Source organism: Pinus tabuliformis, chromosome 5_1 (genome assembly GCF_031772625.1).
Source record: "Pinus tabuliformis cultivar Carrire ecotype Pingquan chromosome 5_1, CPIR1, whole genome shotgun sequence".
Taxonomy (NCBI): Eukaryota; Viridiplantae; Streptophyta; class Pinopsida; order Pinales; family Pinaceae; genus Pinus; species Pinus tabuliformis.
Genome location: NC_142305.1, coordinates 542027480 through 542049154, shown reverse-complemented (window position 1 = coordinate 542049154; position 21675 = coordinate 542027480). Strand labels below are relative to the sequence as shown.

The window sequence follows — 21675 nt, the reverse complement described above, 5'->3', positions numbered from 1 at the left end:
TTTTATTAAATAAATGTTTAAATTGCTTTTTAAATATATAAATTTTATTTTATTTTTTTTAAATTGTGCCCTGGATTACCTTCGCCTGACCTCCTATGGGGGCATGACCCTAGCGGCGGAGTTGCTTGCAGCTTCGCCGCCCAGGATTGTGCCCCCATGGGCGGTCGGGTGGTTGGGCGACAGTAATCCAATTCCCCGAATCAAATTGTCGTTGCTCGGATGCTCGTGGGGGCGCGGCCCTGGGCGGTGGAGTTGCCTGCAGCTCCACTACCCAGGGCCGGGCCCCCACAGGCAGTGGAGCGATGGTAATCTAGGGCACAAATTTTTTGATTCTTTTTTAAATTAAATTTATATATTTAAAAAAATAATTTAAACATTTATTTTAAAAAAAATATGCATATAATTTTTTTTTAATTAAAATATATATTTAAAATATATATATATGTTTTAAGGAGGAATTCGGTAACATTATGGAAGACAAACAAAAACTAGAGGGAGAAATGGAATCACTGCAACAAAAGATAATAACAGAAGGCAGGTCAGAGGAGAGCATTAGAGAAGAAGGGATAATTCTTGGAAAACTAGAGGAAAGGCGAAAGCAAGAAGAAATTCTATGGAGGCAGAAGTCAAGAATAAAATGGTTAAGGGAAGGGGAAAGGAACACAAAATTCTTTCATCAGGCAATGATTCAACACAGACAAAGAAATAGGATATTATCCATCAAAGACCAGAATGGCAAAAGAGTAGTGGAGCAAGAAGGAATCGAGCAAGTGCTGGTGGAACATCACAAAGATATCCTAGCAGAGCCTCTAGTTGACAGATCGGAAGCAATAAAGGAAATATGCTCGGCCATTCCACGATTAGTTACAAAAGACCAAAATAAGGCTCTGATGAGAGCTGCCAACTTAGAGGAGATAGAAGAAGTAGTAAAATCCATGAAAAAAGGTACAGCTCCAGGTCCAGATGGCTTCACGATCGAATTCTACCAAGCGGGATGGCATTTTCTGGGAAGAGAAATCCTAGAACTGATAGAAGAATCTCGGATGAACCAGAAGGTATGGCCTGCCATTAACTCTACCTTCTATGCTCTGATTCCTAAGAATGATAATTTAGAAGATGCCAACGGTTTTAGACCCATAGCATTGTGTAATGTTATTTACAAGATAATAACAACCTTGATTGCCAAAAGACTGAAACCCTTGCTGGACAAGTTAATATCTACTGAACAAACGGGTTTTGTAGAAGGTAGACAAATCCTAGATGGCCTTGTAGTAACCCAAGAGGTTATCCACTCATTAAAAATGAAAAAACAAAAGGGCATGATGATTAAATTAGATCTGTCGAAAGCTTATGACAAACTGAATTGGAAATACTTGGAAGAAGTCCTGGAAAGTTTTGGCTTCAGCAAGAGATGGGTAAAGTGGATTCATAGTCTAATTTCAACTCCGAACTTCTCCATACTTGTTAATGGAACCCCCTCAAAAACTTTTAATGCGTCTAGAGGAATTAGACAGGGAGACCCATTATCTCCGTTTCTTTTCATATTGGCAGCAGAAGGCCTTGGTAGATATATTAAAAAAGAACGGGCAACGAACAAAATCAAGGGTTTGCAGCTATGGGGTAATGATCTGCCCTTAACCAATCAGCAATTTGTTGACAATATTATGTTATATGGGGAACCAACTGTAAAAGAAGTGAGACAGCTGAAGAGGATTTTGGACTTATTTGCTAAAGCTTCTGGACTGGAAATTAATAGAGACAAATCCTGTGTTTTTATATTTAATACTATGGAACAGATTAAAACTCATCTTACAAGACTGATGGGCTTTAAGCGAGGAGAGCTGCCTACGAAATACCTGGGGAATTTATTGGACTTCACATCCAAAAAATTGAAAAATTGGCAAGGAGTCTTGGACAAATTGAGAAACAGAGTGGCGAACTGGGCTTTTAGAACTTTAAACATGGCAGGAAGGGTAGTGTTGGCGAAATCAGTCCTCCAAGCTATTCCCATATATCCTCTGTCGATAATGGTGGCCCCTTTAGGAGTCTGTTCAAAGATTAGAGAGATCATGAGAAAGTTTATCTGGGGAGGGGCGAATCAACAGAAAAAATGGGCCCTAGTTTCTTGGAAACACCTAACAGAGAGGAAGGAAAAAGGAGGATTGGGTTTACGCGACCCGGAAAAACTCAACAAAGTGTTAGGAGCGAAGCTCTGGTGGCGATGGTTAAGAGAGGGTAATGACCTGTGGAAAGCCATTTGGAGACTCAAATACAATATGCCAGACACAATAGTTGACATTTTAAGACAGAGAGAAACCCCCAAGGGTTCAACAATCTGGGATCTAGCTCGACAGAACAGAGATATAGTAGAAAACCATACATTCTGGGAAATTCGAGGCGGAGAGGAAGCCAACTTCTAGGATGAAAAATGGAAACAGAAGGAAAAAATGAACAAAATTCAGACGGTCCAACAGCTTCAGGAAAGAATAGAGGGAAATCGAAAATGTGTCAAGGACTATTGGAAAGATAATGAATTGGATGGAATCTGGAGAAAATGGATAGAACCATTTGAATGGGACTGTGAGCTAAATCAAGAGCAACAAGAAGCTTATATGAAAGAGGTGGATTCCAGGAAAATTAGAGCTCGTACAGGAAGGGACATTCTTAGATGGGGGAACTCCATGAAAGGATCTTTCACCGTCAAAGAGGCATACTACTTAGCAGACACACAGGCTATAAATGAGGAGAATCTCGAATGGAAGATTATTTGGGGAAGCAACTGGTGGCCGAAAGTATCCCTATTCATATGGCTTGCAGCTAAGAACAAGATCCTAACTTGGGACAGAATTCAAAAAAAAGGCTTCAGTGGACCCTCAAGATGCTGTCTCTGTAAAAACGAAGAGGAGACCCGAAATCACCTCCTAATTAATTGCTCGTTCACTAAGAAATTATGGATGGATACAAGAAAGATATTCGGCAAATCTGAGATAGCTCCCAGAGACATTAACGCAATAATTTTCCAATGGAATAAGGAGAAATTCCAATGTAAAGTTGTTAGCAGAGCTTGGGATCTTATTGCAGGCTTCGTGCTATGGATGATATGGAAAGAAAGGAACCGCCGAATATTCCAGGACAAAATAAAAGATTCGGAAACTATATGGAGACGAGCGGTCAGTCTAATGAGGGAAACAATCTTGGTCGAGAAATGGGACGTGGAGGACTGGAAGGCTAATCAAACTGAGGAGATGATCCTGAACAGTTTAAACTTAAAATATGAGATGGTGTATCATAAGCAGGACATCATGCATAGTGCGCGAATCCAAAATTCAGATAAATTTATTTATCCCAGAGATAACTTCATCAAATTAAACTTTGATGGAGCATCGAAAGGGAATCCTGGCAATGCTGGTTTCAAAGGCATATTTCGCGATAGTCAGAAGCAGGTAAGGTGGATTTTCGCTGAATGGGGCGGGGAAATGACGAATAATGAGGCTGAATTTTGGGCGATCCACCAGGGGCTGCGAATCGCAATCCGAAATGGTTATACAAACTTGGAAATAGTTGGTGACTCCCAGATTGCGATTGAAATATTGAAGAAACTTAGCAATGGAAGAGATTGGGAATGAATTACAAGCAGTTGGAGAACTGCCGGAATTGTCCAAGAGATAGCGGGTCTGCTAAAAAGGATAGAATACAAATTAGTTAACCATGTAAGGAGGAATGGGAACCGCGCGGCCGACTTCCTGGCGAACTGGGGTTGTAAAGGATGAGGCAGCATTGTAGACAGCCAATGGAAAGCAGTGTGTGCCAGCAGAGATTGGGTAGACTTGGCAAAGATTATAAATGAAGATCATGATCAGGCAATGAGCGAGAACGCCAGGATTAATGAGCTGGATAGGTGAGCGGGACTGGAGATCTCGGTTAATGAATGCAGGTCAGTGTGGACAGAGGAATGATATGATGGTAATGCACAATGCAGTACACCGGCGGCGTGCGTGGAAGGCATCTCAGGATTACCCCCACCGCGAAATAATTAATGCGCGCGATCGGAGAGGATGGTGGAGTGGCATGTCAGAACTTCAGACGGTAAATGATAAACAAGGAATGATGGCCAGGAGAGGCAACATCCCAGATAATAAATGGCGGCAATGCAGCGCCGATATAGTGGCATACTTCGGGGGCAGAAAGATAATAAGCATCCAAACGGGTAAGGGAAGGCAGCAGATTAGTTTCTCCCCAACTCAGCGTGCAGAGGTCAGAACAGTAGTGAGACAGCGAGACAGGAAAGTTTTTAGCCGGCACCAGAGCATACCCCATGGCATAATTGGAGATAGCATGGAAACCAGGATGAAGGCTAGGGTGGCGGAGGAGCTGAATATTGCAGCTGACAAGAGCAGGGACAGGAAAGGCAAGGCTGCTGCGAAAGAGGAGCTCCCGGCCGAAATTTTTGAGATTGCGGACGAGTCTGAGGAGGAAGAACCCCGCCGCGAAGCTAACAGGAAGTATAACGCACAGGGCAGGTCAGCGCGCAGTGGGAATCAGCAGTCGAAAGAGGATCAGCCAGCACCGCAGATGGAGTGCGTAAGAAAATACGGCATGAGAAGAAGTGATAGGGGAGCGGGAAGCAAGGTGGATACGGGCGGCAAGAGAGGTCGGGCGCAGAGCAGGAATGAAGGCGAAAAAGGCGAGAACTCCAAGCAGGAAGCGGGACCAACCAAAAAAACGAGGAGGTCGATGGAACAAAGAATTCACCAGGCTGAGAGGGCCTATCAGCAGAATACAAATCCAGAGGTTAGAAGAATTATGCAGCATTTGGAGGAGGAGTCTCTACAAGGCCAATCTGATGCAGAAATGGAGGACTGGGAATTCTTACTGCATGACCCAGGCAACACCAGGGGCAGAATGTATCTGTTTAAGCAATCTCTCCACATTTACTGGGTAATGAAAAGGTTATGGGCAAAAGCATTAGAGCAAGTTGCTACTGAGATGGTGGAAATAGCGCAGGGAGGCCCTGAATTGCGTAGGGAACTGAGGTTCATACACATTGCTTTAGAGAGGCAAGAGAAGAAATTGGATGAATTACAACAGCTATTGAAGGGAGAACATCAGGGAGCAGACGGAGGAGCAAACCAGCAACCTGCAACTGAAGATGTCTGAGAAAAGATATGTATAGGAAAGTTCATAGTCTAGTTAAATATAGTTTTTTGCATGTTCTAGATAAGGGAATATATTTTATGCAGACCAGTAGGATTAGGAGTTCTCAGGACTGTTTAGTCCATCTTGCAAGGATAATTAGACTTTGGGCTTTCTATTTTTGGTCGGCCATTAAAAACTTTAGATGGCTTAATTACTCGGTTTCCCCATGAGGGCGAGTTAATATGTTTTGATACTATGTTCTGTTTTATTTTCTATTCAGTAATAGAAAGAGTTCCACCTCAGCTTACAATATATATATATATATATATATATATATATATATATATATATATATATATATATATATATATATATATATATATATATATATGTGTTTATTTTTATTTTTTAATAAAAAATACGGTCAAATGCAGAGGGTGTGGTGAATTGTTTTTTTTAATAAAAAATTGATATTAAAAAAAAATTAAACGTTTATTTAAAAAAAGAAATTAAAAAAATTGAGTATAATTTTTTTTATTAAATAAAAAATATTTTAAAAAAATTAATGTTTAAAATAAAAAATCAATGTTTAAAAAAAATAAAAATTAAATGTTATTTTTTAAAACAATAAAAAAATATAATTTTTTATTTTTATTTTTTTAAATAAACAATATTTATTTAAAAAAAATATATATATATATATATATATATATATATATATATATATATATATATATATATATATACCCTCGAAAAAAGTCATAATTTCTATTAATGTATAAGAAATTACATTTTGTAGATGCCTAAGCATATGCATGTTGAGGCATGTTGCCTGTCAGATACAAAAGAACAAAAATGATCCAGTGATATGTTCTCCATGCAGGGAGAATTAAGTATCAGAACCTAAAACCTGGTGCCTGTCTCTTCACAGAGAGTATATACATCAAAATTGCTTCTGTCTCTTCGCAGAGAGAGAAATTTACTATAAACATCAAAATTGGTGACTATTCATCACAAGCTGTAGTTCAAGTGTAGTAAAGATAAATAGCAAAAAATATATACAAGTGTTCATGCAGTATATAATGGGCCTATAGCCCATGATCATGAAGATCGATGAAGGGTCTATGATAATGCTGATAAAAAGCCCCATCGATCTCCTCCTGAATTAACCAGTCATCGATCTGCTTAAGCGCTGCCTCCTTTGATAGGAAGTCTGCCCCAGAGTTGCGCTCCCTGTAAATGTGATGACATACAAATGAGTCAAATGTAGAAATCAGTCTGTGAGCCTCATCCAATATATGCCTCAGAGAATATGTTGTGCAATGAGATGCTTTATTTAACCAGTTGCAAACAATTTTGGAATCCCCAAATAGCTGAAGATGTCTGCAATGTTTTTCTAATGAAAAATGTATGAGATGTTTTGCAGTGCATAATTTAGCATAATTATTGGTACCCCTCCCCAATTTCATCTGGATTTTGAAACAATGAGATTCATTCAGATAAAGTATGGCTCTGCCCCCACAGCCCGCATCCTGTGTGGATCCATCAAAATAAGCCCATGGGATGGTCTTATCGATGATTTCAGGTTTAATGACTCTGGGGGGAGGGTGGGAGTCCTCCTCAAGTAGGAGGTCATAATCTGCAGCAACTCTGTTCATGATAGAAGGCCAATGTGGATCCTTCAAATTAAAAATAGAATGATTTCTTGCAATCCAAAAAGACCAGCACATAAGTAAGGGCATATTCCTGGCTTTATTGTTATGGCCTTCACACCATAGGTTCCAAGCTTCCATAATATTCCCGCCTTACCAAGATTTTAACGAAGGATAGAGAGCAGTAATGATATTCCATTGTTCTATGATAATGGGACATTTAAGAAATAGGTGTTCTGTGCTCTCCTCATCTCTACGACAGAGATGACACCAGAAGGGCCCATGGTAAGTTCTTTTCATCAAATTGAGGCCAGTAGGAATCTTGTCAAATAAAATATTCCACATGAGCAAATGGGCTCGTGGAGCAACTTTGAGCTTCCAAAGCGCCTTCCATGAGGGATTAATATGTTGTGGTTTATAAGGCTCCATCAGTTTGATATATCCGTCCTTGGGTGAATATCTTCCATGCTTAGCAAATGCCCATACAATTTCATCCATGCCTTCTGTAATGCGAATATGAGCCTGTGTAAGGGCCTCCGTGAATTCATACCATTCCTGCTGCCATCGATCAGGTATATCCAAATCTTGGGTGGATTTCCATGCCTGTTGAAATATAGAAGAATTATTATTGTCCGCAATATGACTAATGTGAGTGATGTCCATATTGAGTAGATGTTGTATCAATTCAGCATGTAGTCTATGTGTGTTGCCATAGCTGATCCAAGGATTAGTACCAATGCGGACGGCATTGCCATCTTTGATTCTCCAGGTTAAGCCATCTCGAATGAGGGGGATAGAGTTGATAACCATCTTCCATATGATCGATATGTTGTTGCTGCATCTATGGTGTTGTCTAACCCAGTCCATAATATCAACAGGGCAGATGTATTTAGCAAATGTCACCTTGGTCCAAAGACTCTTAGAAGAGATAAGTTGCCAGCAAAGCTTTGCAGCCAATGCTTTGGAGAATAAGTCCAATCTTTTGATACCCCAGCCACCCCATCGCTTGGGTTTAGCAATCGAGTCCCATTTAACCCAGGCAAATAATCGACCAGGTTGATTACCTTTCCATAAGAACCTACAACAAATATTTTGTAGTCTAGACAGGATACCTCTCGGAATCTAGGCCAAAGTCATCCAATATACAGGTGTTGCTTCCAACATAGCCTTTATAAGGACAAGTCTTCCAGCATGAGAGAGGTATCTATGGTACCAGATGTTAAGGCGTTTTTCCACCTTAGCTATAAGCCAGGTCCAGTCTGCAATCTTATAGCCATGGGGCTTTAGCCTGTATCCAAGATATTTCAGGCCATCCTCAATATTATGAATAGTGAAAGGAAACCACTGAGTAGCAAATAAGATTTCATGTTGAGAGCAACCAGGAGCTGATAAAGTAGACTTGCTGACATTAATTATCATCCCAGTAGCCTGCTAAAAGAGGCTAAATACATTCTGAAGAGCAGTAGTATCCCCAATGCTTCCATTCAAAAAAATGAGAACATCATCTACAAATAGAAGATGTGTAAGTGTACAATTATCAGTGATCTTGATGCCAACTATGTGACCCCTTCTCCGTTCTGCACTAATAATTCTGCTCAAGCCCTCCATAATGAGAAGGAATAGAAGAGGGGATAGTGAGCATCCATTCCTAAGACCTCTCTTAGATAGAAAAAAGGGGTAGCCGCACCATTTAGAAGGACACTGAAGGTAACATCAGTAATGCAACACATAATCCATCTAATATATGAGTAAGGAAACCCTAGATGAGTTAGGAGCAATCTGATGTAGAGCCAATTTGCTCTGTCAAATGCCTTTGATAAATCAACTTTTAAAATCATGCCTTTCAGTTTCCTCAAATGAACTGAATGAAGAAGTTCTTGGGCAGTGCCAATGGCTTCATGTATTTTTCTATGCTGGAGGAATGAAAATCGTTCAGGGGATATGTGGGCTGATTGAACAGGCTTCAGCCGATTAGCAATGATCTTGGCAATAATTTTATATAGGCAGTTGCAAAGGGATATGGGACGGAAGTCATTGTAGGAAGAGGGATTATCAGATTTCGGTATGAGGGCTATGAAAGTAGATTTGATGGCCGAGGACAATTTGCCATTCCTTCTGCATTCCTCCACAACTTTAAGCAAGTCATCCCCAAGGATCTCAAAGAAAGCAATATAAAATTCAATAGACCATCCATTCGGGCCCAGACTCTTATCCTTCTTGAACCATTTGATAGTAGCCTCAAGCTCCTCCTTCGAAACTTCTTTAATAAGGTCCTTAGCATCCTCTTGTTCCACAAATCGAGGGAAGAGTTCAGCTGTACGCATGACTTCTAGTATGTTTGCTTCCCGTGGAGCCCTATATATATTTTTAAAGTGAGAAGTAGCAAGGTTTGCCAGATCCCTGTATGAGGTAACAGGTTGTCCCTGTTCATTCTGAAGCTCCCAGATAGTGTTAATGGCTTTCCTACCATTAGAAAACTTGTGGTAAAACTTGGTGTTATCATCTCCTTCTGTAAGCCATATCGCCCTGCTCCTGAGCCTCCAACTTTCTTCTCTGTCTTTCAGGATTTGTGTCCGCTTCTTGATGAGGGAGGAGAAATGTTCTTTTTGTTCCTGAGATATGTAAGTGCCATCCAAAGAGGCTTCAAGTATGGAGATGGCATGTTCTGCTTCATTCAGAATATTATCATCATTCTTCCTTTTCTTATGTGCCCATGCTTTTGAGATGCCTTTCAGTTCCTTCAATTTTCGAACAAAACCATCAGTGATATCCTCATCATCCCTGATAGGATGTGTATGCCAATAATTAGTCACAAGCTGAATATATGTAGGGTCACAGAGCCAAGAAGAGTTGAATTTGAATGGTGCTCTGATCCTGTGAATGCTGTCATCCAGCTCCAAAAATATAGGGCGATGATCAGATATGCCCCCTGATCCTACCCATTGCTTGATACGAGGGTGGGCATTTAACAATGTTTCCTTGATGAGGAAACGATCCAGTCTTCTTGCCAAACTGTGTTCTCCACATCGATTATTTGTCCATGTATGCTGAATCTTAGCAAATGGAATATCGATCCAGTGATGATCCTCCAATAGGCTGGTGATGACATCAATTAAACCATCTACTTGTGCAAGGTGTCCCCAGGATTCCCTATATCCTAAGGAGAAATTCAAGTCACCACCAAGAATGATGTTATCAGCCTGTAAGATAGATGAACTTAATAGTCTTCTCCAGTAATTAGCCCTATCCAGACAAGGGCCATATACATTTATAACTCTGAGTTCAGTCTCCAAGGAAATGGAGTATATGTCAGCACCAATAAATCCACTTCCTCCCCAAATATTTCTGAGATCAATTGTCTTGTTCTTGAAACCAATAGCAATGCCACCAGATTGCCCAGATGCATCCAGAGCATGAAAAGTCCAACCCGACATCCAGGATTTCAGCAGTGAATTTAGAACTCCAACCAAACATAAGGTTTCTTGAAGAAAAATGATGTCAACCCGATCAGATGATAGAAGTCTCCTAAGGGCTAGTTTTTTCTGAGGGCTAGCTATCCCTCTACAGTTAAATGATATAATCTTCATGGAGGGGGAGGGGAAAGGGCATTCCTTACTCTAAGGACCCTGTCAATAGTCTGTTGCTTCCCAAGGGCCACCTCCTCTCCCGCCATATGCTTGGCTCTAGTAAGATATGAGGGGTGACCCCTAGAGGGTTTATGAGAGTTAGGGGTAGCATCCAAATCCAAACCTATAGCATCACGACCTCAATCCCTGGATCTGGAGTGCAGGGGATATCTAGAAGATGTGGATGTAGTAGGATATGGAGGTGGGTGATGGGAGGTCAATGAAGTAGATGGATAACAGGGGGTGAAAATAGGGGGAGCAGGGGTAAGGAGCAAGATAGGGAGGAAGATAGAGCTTGACCAAGAGGGCCCAGAGATAGGTGCTCCAAAGAGGATGTGATGGAAGAGAGGGGAGGGTGTGCAAGGGGCACAGATGCATGATAATTTAAATGGGATGCATATGAAGCAGTAATACCAGATGAAGGAGTAAAATGTGAAAAAGGTAATGAGGACATACCCAATGAGAAGATGTCACCCAAAGTAGCTCTGGACCTCGTCAATGGAGGAGAGGAAGGAGGAATGGTAGCTTTACCCCTCTTTTTCTTGCCAAAATCTGTAGTAGCCCCCTCAGTGTCTTCAGTGGATTTGATGATTTTTTCAGATTCGACTTCCACATCAGGCTGTTGTGGAAGGTCCATTGGAGGTTTCGGATCCATATCCTGTGCCAATTTCTTGTCCTTGCGAATGAGTGGACAATCTCTGTACAAATGACCAACCTTATGACATCTCCTACAGCGATATGGTATACCTTCATAGTCAATCAATTGCTTGCGAGATGAATTCCTCCACTAAATAGTAATGTGCTCCTGTAAGCCCCCCCTAGTGTCCAAATTGATCAAAATCCTGGCATAGGCCATCATGCCAGTGGTCTGATAGGATTTATCATACTCCATGTAAGTGCCAATAGAGTTACCAATCCTCCTGAATATATCCTCAGACCAATATTGCAGAGGTAGTCCTAGAAGCCGAATCCAGATAGGTCCAATGCCAATTTGCTCAGTCTCAGGGTCAAAAAGAGGCGTCCACCATTTTAAAAGAATAGGGGCATGTTCAAAATGCCAATAGGAGGATAAGACCCAATTAGTATGATCAGCCCGAGCAAATCTCAAAGCAAACCACCCCCTCACGAAGGTCTGGACGAAAGGGATATCCACCAGGTGGTTCCCCCAAACCTCAGATGCCCAGGTCTTCAATCGAGCAGCCGTGTAGTTCCTTCCTCTGATACGACCAACCAAAACCCTATCGGTAAAATCCATAGTATCCCCCCACTGAATGTCTTCTTCAAGCCTGAGAATGATATCGTCCGCCTTGGCCTTGAAGCACTTGTATTTCTTGTGAGGTCTGGAGGCCGCGTGATGAGATTGGTCTGAAGCCCTCTCTAAGTTAGGGTCAGAGAACTCAGGGTTAGGGTTAGGGATTTGCGAATTAGGGCTAGGGTTTAGTGGATTAGCAGGGATGGAGTCAGATAACAGAGGGATGGATGTGAAGCTGCCAGAAAGTGGGGCAGATGCAACTGGTGGTGTAGGGTCAGCGAGTGGGGGGTCAGCGTTGGAAACAACAGCCAGTGGATCAGACAGTTGGGTCTGCATGCCAGATACAGGGGGTTCCAATTCAGGGGAGGGGTTAATGCAGCCCGTAACAAACCCTAGAGTAGTTGGGGAAGGCGGAGGCATAGAAAATGTTGGCCAAGCAGGAGGCTCATCTGGAAGAACATCCGCGGATGAATGTGACGGACCAACAAATGGAAAAGCTTCAAAATTTCCAGGAAAGCTTTTACTAAAAATACCTTTAGATGTAGAGTACGTGGCCTACCAGATGGAGCCTTCCTCTAGCGGTTTGTCCGAGTAATCAACAACATCAAGGTCCATATTGATAGTTTCACCAAGAAAGGAGGCAGCCTCGAACAAGCTAGCCAACGGAAAGCACGCCAACGGTAACAGACTCCCTGAGAATACAACGGGGAGCAGTAACAACCGCTGAAGGGCAGGGCAGGTAAAATTAAGACACAAATTCACAGGTAAGTGAAGCAGGTAAATGATAACCCCGATAGGTTATGACAGGTGAGCAGTGCAAAATGGAAATGGGTACCATAGACGGCATGGGTAAACGGAAAGGGTAAACTAATACCAAGGGTAACTGCATTGTCCGGTTGAAAACAACAGTACCCTATACTTCATCCAAAGCCCTCGCAGAAAAATAGCCGCAGATGCTCCATCCCACCATGCCCCATCGTGTGTGTGTGTATATATATATATATATATATATATATATATATATTTTTATATATATATATTTGAGTATATTTTTTTTTTAAGTTTTTTTTTTAATGTTTTAGATCTTAATTTTAGTAGTTTTTTAAACTTTTTTTGTTAATTTTCTATTTGTTTTTTTAATCTAGTTTGTTTTAATTTTTTATTTTTTTTTGTTAATGTGTTTTTTTTCTTTTTTCTTTTTTCTTCTTCTTTTTTTTTCCAAATTCTTTTATGGTTTACGAGATTTATTTATTTTTAACATTTCTATGTTTTTTTTTGTCTTTTTTATAGATATTTTTATATTTTTTTTTTAAGTATACATAAAAAAATTTAAAGTGTCAAAAAATGTAACATTTAAAAAAGAAAATCCACACTTAATATATTAAAAAATTTAAAGTGTCAAAAACAAACCCTCAAAAAAAAAGGTTGATGCTACATCAACACATTTCAAAATCAACTTGAAAATCACTAACATTTAAAAAGAAATATTTATATTTGATACATAAGAAAATTTAAAGTGTCAAAAATATGCTCTGAAAAAAAAGAAGTGTATTCTGTATCACCATTTTTCAAAATCAGGTCACTTTTTTGCTAACTCTACGAAATGGGTAATCGTATCAGTTATTTAAAGTGTCAAAAATATGCTCCGAAAAAAAAGAAGTGTATTCTGCATCACCACTTTTCAAAATCGGGTCACTTTTTTGCTACCACTACAAAATGGGTAATTATATTAGTTCTCGTTTCAAAGTTTACATTTTTCCTATGTTCCTCTCGAATATCATTTACCTTTATATTCAATTTTTTGGAAGTCCTCAATGTGCTACGCCATTGAATCCTTTTGTTTGAGATTTATCAATTGGATAAAGAAGGTGTTTCTCTTTGTATCCTCATAATGTGCTAACATTTCTTCTGTAAAATTGACCAAGTGATAAGTAGTTTACGAGAACAAAGTCATTAATACCATACAAATTGATTAGGTTCTAAATATAAAGTTGCGATGCATACATTTTGTGTGTTTTGCACATTATGGAGATCAAAATATTGCTCCATCTGTAGTATCCATGTTACAGGATCCTTGCCATCAAATTTCCTCATATCGATCTTTGGAATATGGTGGGTCTTTAATCCAACATTAGAGTCTATGAAATCATGATTAGAATTTCTTTTGTTCTCATCATGAGTTTCCTCTACTACCTTTTTGCCATTAGGAACCATTTATTGTAGAAACTTTGTCAAAACTTCCTACAAACCTTCCATGTATTTCTTCAAATATTCAATGTTTCCTTTTAGTTTTTCTTCTATACCATTTATTCCATTCTTCAAACCATTCATCTTAGCTTTTGTTACTTTTTGTGAAAGTGAAATTTGTTGCACTTGGTCTCGTAATTTTGATATATCATGTTGCATTTATTCCCCTTCTTCATGTGTCATAGTAGAGATTTTGGGTTGCTTACGAGGTGTTTCCATTTTATTTCTTTGGGCCATCAATTAATGATGCTTCACTATTCCCTTTGAATCACTTCAAACTAATTTTTCAAACAAAACTTATGCAAATTTTTTTAAAAACTACACACTTTTTTTTTTTCACTTTGTAGGAGCTCGATATTGAATCTATTGTATTTATTTAATTTCAAACCTCCAAGGTCTGAAATTTCATCCTCTGGTAGCCCTTTGAGTCTTATTTCCAACCCATAATTCATACCAAAATTAGATTCTTCAAGAAAGCGTTATGCCAAATCTCCCACGATGACCTGCTTATGGATTGGTTTAGTAGAGCGAAGTTGTCCGGGATGCCATGTGTCACTGTTTCAACTTTCGGCGCTGAAATTACTACACGAAAAATTAAAATCCGTGAAATTTTAGCCAATTTTTACAGACTTCAAATCTGATGTCTAAAACGAAAGTCATGACGATTTTCCCCAGGTCACTTGTTTAAGACATAATTCTGGAGCTCGCAAAAACTCTAACTTTCTTAGAGAATATCTTTGAAAATATAGTGAACCAAGATCTGAACTTTTTACAAGACATTCTCTGCAATGTAGAATCCATGTTGTCAAAATTTTAGCTTCTGAAGCATCATATAAAAAAAGTTATGACAATTTTACCTAGGTCAGTTGTTTGAGACAGAATTCTGGAGCCCACAAAAACCCTAACTTCCTCAGAGACTATCTCCAAAATATAGTAAACCAAGATCTGAAATTTGTCCAAGAATTTATCTGAGATTTTTCCTCCACATGGTAAAAATTTCAGCTTCTGAAGCCTCGTATAAATTTTTTTATAGCAAAAATTCCAAGATGACCAATTTGAATAAGGGAAACCCTAGAATCCAAAGCTCTAATACCAAATGTTATGCAACCAACTCACAAAATAGAAGAAGAGATAGATCAATGACTTCAAAATTAGCCTCTTTGGGGGAGAAACCTCTTTTACATTACAAAAATGAACAATTCTTGGATGATTCAAATGAAAAAACATCCTTTCTATATATAGGAGTGTAGGGGGTCACAATATAATCAGACCCAACATAACAATTATAATGTAAGGGCAGAACAATAACAATAGTGGGCTTCTATGGGGCACAATAATAATAATATGGGGACTACATGGGCACAACAATAACAATAAGGTGGCTACACTGACAATAACAATGAGGGAATGTACTAGTACTATACGGACCTAACACGACACCATTATCCTAGAGTGACAAGGGAAAGGAACTAGCATTAGAGCAGTCCATAGATCATCCCAAGGAAGATATTATGGATGAATAATTCTATTTCCCCATAGACCCAGTGCAAACGATAAAGAAGCTTATGAGAAGATCAAATAATGAGCTTGTTTCTTTGATTAAGATTCAACCGAAGACACAGTCAACAAATGAAAGAATTAAAACCTTGATGTAGAAGATTCATCGCTATGGCATAAGCATGAAAATCTTTAATTACCCCATTTGTTTGTTTCATATTTTGATTTTTATACTCGTACAAGACCTTTATAAAAAACTCTTTATTTTTTAAAGGGTATTTTGGATGAGTTTGATACTCAGGGTATGCCTATGGAGGTTGGTGTTGGTACCAAAACCATTGCTACACTAGTGTAGCATCATAATGGTGCCCATTTTCAATCTCTGCTTGTGAGTGACATGTTAGTCACTTAGACTAGTATAGCCCAAGGTCGATGTCGGTACTACACCACTTGATCAACACAATCCATAACGCGCATAAGATGTTGATAGTGACGTTGCACATTATGAAGTATGCTTTCCTGGATCTAGCCATGTCACTAGCATGAGATCACTATCCATTACTGTTTTGGTAGATGATGAGAACACACTTGTGAAAATAGAAAAGGTTTCAGGTATTTAAGAAGTGTTTTAATTATTATGTATAATCTAATTGAAATTTACGTATAATGTGCGATTATTTTAAACTAATGATAATATCATTTTGCCTGAAATGATACATTTTATAAATGCTTGAATGAATTGAATTCCAAATTTTATAAATGATACACTTAGGGTGGAATTCCAAAAGTTCCAAGTTAAAATATGAGCTCATTAGCAAGTTGGTTGGCTTGTTCAGTGAGGGTTCCTTCATCAAATCCAGTGTCACCTCTAGAGTAGTAAAATATTTAAAATATTTGTAGAACCAATATAAGGTTCATCTTGAAAAGAACCCAAATATGAGCGTCCTCCAATGATTCTAGAGAGGGAGTGAAAGGCCCTCTTGGATGCTACAAAGGAGAAGTAGGACCAAAAACAAGGAAAGACACCACTTGGCTCAGGAAGGTATGTAACACTTCTAATAATGGAATCATGATGCTTTATCGTCATTGCAACATCTAATTATGTACTTGAAACTTTTCAATATAGTCTCCCAAATAAATTCGAAGACACAAAATCTAGAATAGAAAAACATGGGAAACACAAACTTAGCTCAGGTGGTTTTTTTTTTTCTTCTGAATGCGACTAATTCTATTATCATACAAAACAGAGATACATATAGAGTACAGTGGGCAAGGCTAAGAAGTTTTGCCAATCAGCCCTTTCCTTGCCCTGATTCCAGTTCCAAAATTGAGCAGATTCAAAATTGGAATTTGATGCTTGACCACTGAAGACACATTGACATGACACATAGAATCTGAACAGACACCAGGGCCATAGACTGACCCGGACAAAGACAGACAGACACCTGAACAATTACATCTGACACATGAATAATTACATCCGACACATTGACAAAGATGTAGATGCCGCTTGGCAGAGTCATACACAGAAAACCCAAGAAAACAGCTGAGGTTACCGGGAGCGAGTTCATTCGTCATCGGTGGTCTGGGGCGCCTCTTCGACTCGGCACCCGAAATGGAGAGAATATTTGGAGTTTGAGAGCTGGATGACCGTGTCAGGGCTCCCTTCCTGTGCTGGCCTGCTTGGACCAGCAAGCGCTGAAGGGCCGGCAGCATAGACACAATTGGTAGCTGGGCTCGCGAGGTCAGATCGGAGCTCACGTCCAGGGGCCAAACAACTGGTTCCTACCCCAACCGGAAGGCACGCAATGGGGGATTCCTCTCTGCTGGAGCGCTGCCCATCCGGTAAAGGCTCTACCTCCGTGTTTTGAGAAACGCCAGGCTCAATCGTAATGGAAACAACCAGAGTAGAATTAGCTTGAGGGCAGGGGAGCCGATACCTGAGCGTGGGGAGCTCCATCTGACGCTCCTCTGAACGTGGGCTTTTGCTATCATAACCACCATCCTCCTCATTGCTGCCTTGGTACCTTTGAGGCATTGACATTACTTCAATGGAGGAGGAGGGCGAATTGTGGTCTTGCCGCTGCGTGAAGGTCCTGCCTCTGGTTCCTCCTCGTCTGCTGCCCATACGCGGCCTCTCCCTTGGCATTTCTGAATTTTCCAGTTGCAGCCTTACACAAGCACCCAGAGCTCCTCCCGCTATGAAGACAAACTCAATCTCAGCACAGTTGCAGGGTGTGCTCGTTCCTTGCCCTGAAACCGGCGGAGCGCACTTCAAATCCTCACTCTCGTTCCCCTCTGAGCGGAGCAGGGCCTCAACACATTGCTCTCCCATGTTCCTCTGCAAACCGAGCACTCTCCCATTTAATCGCTCCACTGCATCGATCGCCATGCCCCTCGCGCGAGCTGAGAAGACAGGCATTAATGCCTTCGGCTGTCGAATTTCATGCGGGTTAATATCCCGCCTCGCATGGTACCCCTTGACAACGCGGGCCTGCCACCTGCCCACGTGATGGCTAACGCCATCAACACGTAGCCACTGCACCCGCATCCGGGAAACTTAGCTCAGGTGGTTACTCCAAACTGGTTGCACGAATTGTAAGTATAAAAAAAAATCAATTCCATCCAAAGAAAAAATTGTTAACAATTTTAATTTAAATGCACAGAAGAACCAAAACTCATTTTTTATGCAAAATTGTGGGGGTTGGAGTTCAACGAATATCCAACAAAGGAATACCCTAATCTTTCTTACAAGCACAAATATCAAGCAGTGGTTGAACAAAGAAGAAGATTAGGGAAAACACAATCTTCTGGTACTCCCACAAACACACATCTAAATGAAATCGAAGAATAATACTTATAATTTATTACTTGTACAATCTATTGATTATTATTTTTGGGCATAAAGTAATGTGTTTGTTTGTTTTAAGTAGGAAAGCAATGAAGAGACACAACCTAGTGTCAGTGGAGTGGCACCCAATGAAGGTGGTCTGTAGCTCGGTAATGGAGGTATTTCATGTGCTATGAAAAATGTAGTATGTATTATAATTAAAAATATTTAATTGCAAATGGTGTATTAATTATAACCTTTCTTGTTTCAACTCTAGAGCATGTAGAGGATGAGGCTACACAAGAAGAGGAACATATGACCGCATCTGAAACTACTCAGCTTTCCCCTGCTACTGGTGTAGGTAAAGAACACTCTAATGCTCTTTTTATTAATGAGATAGTTGTAATAATAAAACAAAAATCAATTTAACATTTCTTTCTTGTTGGAGCTGATGATCTTCTCTTCTTGTGACAAACTCAAATATGTCATGAGTACACAATTAGGTCATCAATGAGAGCTATAGAGGCCATAAGAATCGAAGGAGAAGAAGCAACTGATGAATTCTTTTATGATTTTTTTTCAGAAATAAAGAAAAATAAAAAGAAATGATAGTACACTAATTATATCATTAGAAAAATCACATACCATAGTATGAAAACATAATTTTGATGATAAAATTTATTGAGATGAAGTATTTTGTGTCTATGATTAATGAATGAATGAATACATAAGTTTTATATGTTAATGAATTATTGCTATATGTTTCTTTATGTAAAAAGCCACATATGTCGCTTTATGGATTTTATGCTTTTCTAATGTCTATGCATGAATCCTAATGTGTCTATTTCAACTATTTTCTAGTAGATAGATTGGGTACTAGGGAATTGAGAGTGATGTGATGGGGGGTGGAATAAGGGGCCATAAGAGCTTCCAACCTCACATGGTTGGATCTATTCAATAGAGAACAAATTAGGATTTGGATAATCTTGGAGCAAACCTCCCTCGATCCAACAAAGCAACAACAAAGTCAATGTTGACTTTGTTGTTGCTTCGTCAAATCGAGGGACATTTGCTCCAAGATTAGACTACTCTGATAAATTATTCTTGAAACCAAGAGGAGCTCACTTAGGTATTCATGCACTCGATTCTTTTTAATTAATATTAATTCATAAAAATGTTTGTTGATTGATTATATTATTTTGATGATTATTTTTCTACCTTCAACTCAATTTATGTGAGTTTTGGGTAGTTTATTCTCAATTTATTTGTTTTCATCCCAAATTCGACATCAAATCAGTTGAAATGGATCTTTACTAGTTCATTTTAGGTATGTTATATAAATAAAGTTAGAAGTTTATTGTTTTGTCATCTAACTTGTCTAGAATCCCTATGCATATATCAGTTATGATCTTCAAATCAAATTAATTAATATGGGTGTTTCTGAATTGAGAGGCTATTACAATTGTTAGCTCTAGCTCTGAGCGCACCTATAAAAGAATAAATATTCTCCTACTGAATAAGGAACTCTGGCTAACACTTATCCACTTTATGCCTCCATCAGCCTCCCATTTCCTTGCATAATTCTTGCAGAAATTAGTGCATATTCATTAGGAAGTTTCCTCCAATTGATTGCATAATTCCCAAGGATTGATCATTGATTGAATGTAACACCTGTATGCTCAATACTAGTCTACAACTGATGTTACACTGCCTTGGAGTCTCCACCACAACTAATCAATTCTGATTCCTTGCATGCATGAGAAATTTTTGGTTGATTGATCAGTTAACTTAATGATCTTTGAGTTAGACTACTGTCCCATTGCACAACTGACCTTCAACTGACTCCAACAATAGTTACAGGCCAGTTAACTGAATACAACTAAAAATAACTGAACTGGATTACTAAAATTTAGAAATCACACATTCATAACTAAACTTCAAGCCCTTTAACTTGAATTTATTGAACTAATTGAGTGACACGAGCCATGCCACCTTAGTTAACTGCCTCCAGGTTGTCTATTGATGTGGAAATTTAAAATTTTCTCAATTTTACCAAGGCTACGCCAAATTGAGCTTTTCTTGCTACACTTATCAACATTCCTTCTTAGAAAGAAAGAGATTATCAACCACCCCTATCTTGCACCTATGGAATGTACTGTAGCACTGCCTCACATTGTTGTTGTTGCTATTAGAACAACCGCAACTCAAAAGCACCCAAAAAAAATTGAATCAACTGCGTCTGCAACTGTCTACTGGGAAAACTGTGTTGTTACTAACTCTACTACTAAGCCTCATGCTCTGTTATCAACGTTGTTCTGCACTCCTCAGTATCTAATTGACATTGATCCTCCTACTATGGAATACTATGGGCCTCTGTAGAAAGGTAATGATCCATAAGGAGAAAACTTCAGTGAACCCTGTCCAATTTTTCGGTACTCTGGGACTAAGGATCTACATCGTCTGACCTCACTCCTGGAGGTATAGCTGCACGCATGAAAAACTATACCTCTATATTGTATAGGTTTCTCACTCTAACTCCAATTTGCTTCACTTTCCCAGTAGCTACATCTCTCAGGAAGGCTTTCCCCTTACTAAAAATAACATCATAGCCACGATCTTCCAAAACTTCTATAGAGATGAGGTTCTCCTTTGCCAACTCTCCAAATCAACCAATTCATAATAAGTGGAAATTCTAAGACAAAGGCTTTCAAATCCATCTATGGATACTACCATTATCTCATAGATTTATATTGTTTCCCTTTTAGTTAATTCCAGATCCAATAAATCTTATTTTGTGGTAGTCTTTGCCTTTGACAAAAGTCTAATCTCCATCTCACACTAGATAATATAGAACACTAGGATTAACCACCTAGTTACGCTAAGGATTGATACAAAATCAAGAAGTGGAGATACTACTCACACATGTTTATAAAAGTAAATTATGTTAACATGCCCTTCACGAGACAAGATGACAAGGTCCATATTATTCTCTTGAATAGATATATCAATGATTGGGCTAAGAAACAAGGATAGCTATACACTCATTTAGGTGTTGTTAAGTTTGGATTTAGAACACTAGTGTGTCTTCCTTACATTGTGTCATCAATACTAGACATAGAGAGTTTTCTAATGCTCTCAATGGTGGATTTCAAGTACCTCTACATGATTGTCTTGCCTTTGCCACCATTTACCCCAAACACCCATTAGACCTTCAAGACCCATATATATCACGTTTGCTTATATATATATATATATATATATATATATATATATATATATATATATATCATTGAAACATATTTTTATGGAACATAAGGAAATAGAATCAAATTTGGCAACCATAAAGCTAGATGTTATGGTTGCCAGATTTGATTCTATTTCCTTATGTTCCATCAAAATGTGTCTCAATGAGTGTCCCTCTTTCATAAGGAATTG

The 21675-nt window shown here is 39.1% G+C and overlaps 1 protein-coding gene across 1 annotated transcript; it reads right to left on the bottom strand.

Moving 5' to 3' along the window:
- Nucleotides 1–11201: 11201 nt before the first annotated feature.
- On the bottom strand, nt 11202–11669 carry LOC149165946 (uncharacterized). The gene has a single exon (XM_089429992.1). The coding sequence runs from the start codon at nt 11667–11669 to the stop codon at nt 11202–11204; it is 468 nt and encodes a 155-aa protein (XP_089286118.1).
- Nucleotides 11670–21675: the final 10006 nt, after the last annotated feature.

Coding starts and splice junctions, on each gene's coding strand:
- LOC149165946 (XM_089429992.1), bottom strand. CDS start 11,669: ATGGATTTTACCGATAGGGTTTTGGTTGGTCGTATCAGAGGAAGGAAC.